We start from the raw sequence: 2,553 nt of genomic DNA, 5'->3' as shown, positions 1-2,553 counted from the left end.
CTAAGGTTGCGCTCTGACCCACAGCCACAAGGAACCCACCCTTGACAGAGAGAACCCTCCCTAGACGGAGACCCTCTTTCCCGTCCCACTGCCCAGGTCTGACCTGTCCTGGGACAGACTCTGCGGGTCTGGCGTCCTCAGCTGCTGCCGGCGTTGGAGGGTTGGGGTGCAGGCAGGGGACTCCCCATCACTGGATGGTGTTATGTGAATGATGGGCACTTCCAGGAGCTTCCAGGACTCAGAGGCCAGGCCCTGGGCCCTGTCACCCTGTGGCTGCTGCTTCCGCTGCCCAGCTGGGAGGGCAGGCGAGCCCTGGGGACTGCCCTGTGCCAACAGGGTCTCCCAAGGCATCAGGGGCAGGACCTCATCCATGGGGAGGGTCTGGAACAGCGATGTGGTCTCTGGGAGACAGAAAAGAGAGGTGAGAGAGAGAGTTCCTGCTCAAGCCCCTTACCACCTTCCCCTGTGGCTCCACTAAGAGAAATGAGCTATGATTAAGAGCACAGTTGGGGACCAGGCGCAGTGGCTTATGCCTATAATCCCAGCTCTCTGGGAGACTGAGGTAGAAGGATCACTTGAAGCCAGGAGTTTGAGACTAGTCTGGGCAGCATAGCAAGACCCTATCTCTACAAAAAGTTAAAAATTAGCTAGGCATGGTGGCACATCCCTATAGCCCTGGCTACTCGGGAGGCTGAGGCGGTAGGATCGCATGAGAGTCCCAGAATTTGAGGCTGCAGTGAGCTATAATTGTGCCACTGCACTCCAACCTGGACAACAGAGCGAGACCCTGTCTCAGGGAAAAAAAAAAAGATCATGATTTGGGGGTCAGAGAGATCTGCGTGGGATTACCACCTCTGCTAACTTCCTTCCCTTATGTCCCCAAGCCTGTTTCCTCTTTTGGAAACTCGAGATCCTGATAGGACCCTGTAGGATGGCCAGACAGTATCTGGAGGGCTCTGACATGCAAGGCGCTAGGCCAGGGCCCCAACATAGTAAGTGTCTAGTTAATCCCATTTGCCTGTAGCTGGAACTGAGGTTTACCGAACCACATAGCTCCTATCTCATCTGTGGAGGGCCTGGGCAATTTTTTCGGAGAGCCCTGGGTGTTCTCTGTACCCACTCGTGCCCTGTGTCCCTTCCACAAAAAGGGCCAGGAAGGAGCCAGGCCTCAGTGGGCACCAGAGGCCCGGGCCTGGGTAACAGCTGGCCGAACAGACAGAGAGGCCGAATAGGGATTTCCCTTCCCTGTTTGCCTAGCAGTCGCGCCTCCCAAGACAAACAAAGGGAGGTGGCCAGCTGGGGCCTTCTGGGCCTGGGAGGAAGCCAGGCCAGTTCCTGAGCTGTGGCTGTGATGTTGGAGACTGCCTAGGTCTGGGGAGGCCAGACTGCAGTCTCTCTGTCCTCAAGACAGGGGCTTCTTGGCACCCAGCTGTTCAGGGAATAGGGAAGGGAGGACCTTCCGGAACCAGAGAGGGTTTCCCCTGTTTTGGAAAAGACCTTGACCCCTACAGGCCAGACCTGGATCTTCCCAGGCACCCGAGTACCCCAATACCCCTACCTTATGGGGTCCTCCTCCTTCTGTCCACACAGGGTTCAGACTTGCAGGGAAAGGGCGGTAGACCAGGCACTTCCTTTCCCCTAGGAGTCCTAGCTGGGCCAGAGTCATGACCTTGCAGGCTGGAATAGTCATGACCATGTCCGGCTGGAGTCGTGTTACTCTCTGGCCAGCTGCTCCTGGGAGAAAGGACAGAGTGGGGATGGAGGTGGAGGTGCTCATACCCGTACCAAGGAGGAGGCAGGAGGAACCCCTCTTATCCTTCCATTCTTGGCTGTACCAGGAGGAAAGGCTACCTACCCCAGGCCTCTTGTGGTCCATCTCTCGTGTTGGTCTGTGGCCAGCCACAGTGTAGCACATCCAACTACATGGGAGCCCAAGTCCCTAGACAGAGAGGCCCCCTTTCCCATCCCACTGCCCAGGTCTGACCTGTTTCAGGACAGACTCTGCAGGTTTGGAGTCCTCAGCCGTTGCAAGCATCGTAGGGGTGTCCCCAACTCCAACTCCCCAAGAATGCTCCTCCAAGTTCAGAAAATACCCCCAGGTGGCCAAATCCAAATTCCAGTCCTTGTCTTCCCCAACTGCTGTTAGAAGCCCTGACCCTGGGAGATGCTTCTTCCTCCTGGAAGGCTCCCTTGGCCACTGTGATGTCACAGTTTCCTCTTCTCCCACCTCAGGCAGCTCCATCTCGTTTCGTGCACAACTCCTGCCCCTCTCCCTGGCCCGTAAAAGCTGGCATTCCCCATGGCTGAGGTCTGGGAACTTCTCTCTTACTTTTCCAGTTTCTTTTTTTTTTTTTTTTTGAGATGGAGTCTTGCTCTGTTGCCCAGACTGGAGTGCAATGGCATGATCTTGGCTCACTGCAACCTCTACTGCCCAGGTTCTAGCAATTCTCTGACTTCAGCTTCCCAAGTAGCTGGGATTACAGGCATGCATCACCATGCCTGGCTAATTTTTGTATTTTTTTTAGTAGAGACAGGGTTTCACCATGTTGGCCA

General features: G+C 55.6%; 1 protein-coding gene across 1 annotated transcript in view; it reads right to left on the bottom strand.

Moving 5' to 3' along the window:
* The window catches only part of GRAMD1A (GRAM domain containing 1A), a 33,611-nt gene extending 32,010 nt beyond the window's left edge, over window positions 1-1,601 (bottom strand). Inside the window, exons 1-2 of the mRNA XM_011947636.1 lie at window positions 1,559-1,601; window positions 104-401 (exon numbers count right to left, since the gene is read on the bottom strand). Coding sequence (XP_011803026.1) covers window positions 104-372 — 269 coding nt within the window. The 5' untranslated portion in view covers window positions 373-401; window positions 1,559-1,601. The remainder of the gene's footprint in view (window positions 1-103; window positions 402-1,558) is intronic.
* Between the last annotated feature and the right edge of the window lie 952 nt (window positions 1,602-2,553).

Source organism: Colobus angolensis, unplaced genomic scaffold (genome assembly GCF_000951035.1).
Source record: "Colobus angolensis palliatus isolate OR3802 unplaced genomic scaffold, Cang.pa_1.0 Scaffold107, whole genome shotgun sequence".
NCBI lineage: Eukaryota > Metazoa > Chordata > Mammalia > Primates > Cercopithecidae > Colobus > Colobus angolensis.
Note: the sequence above shows the minus strand (reverse complement) of the source record. Positions and strands in the feature narration are given on the sequence as shown.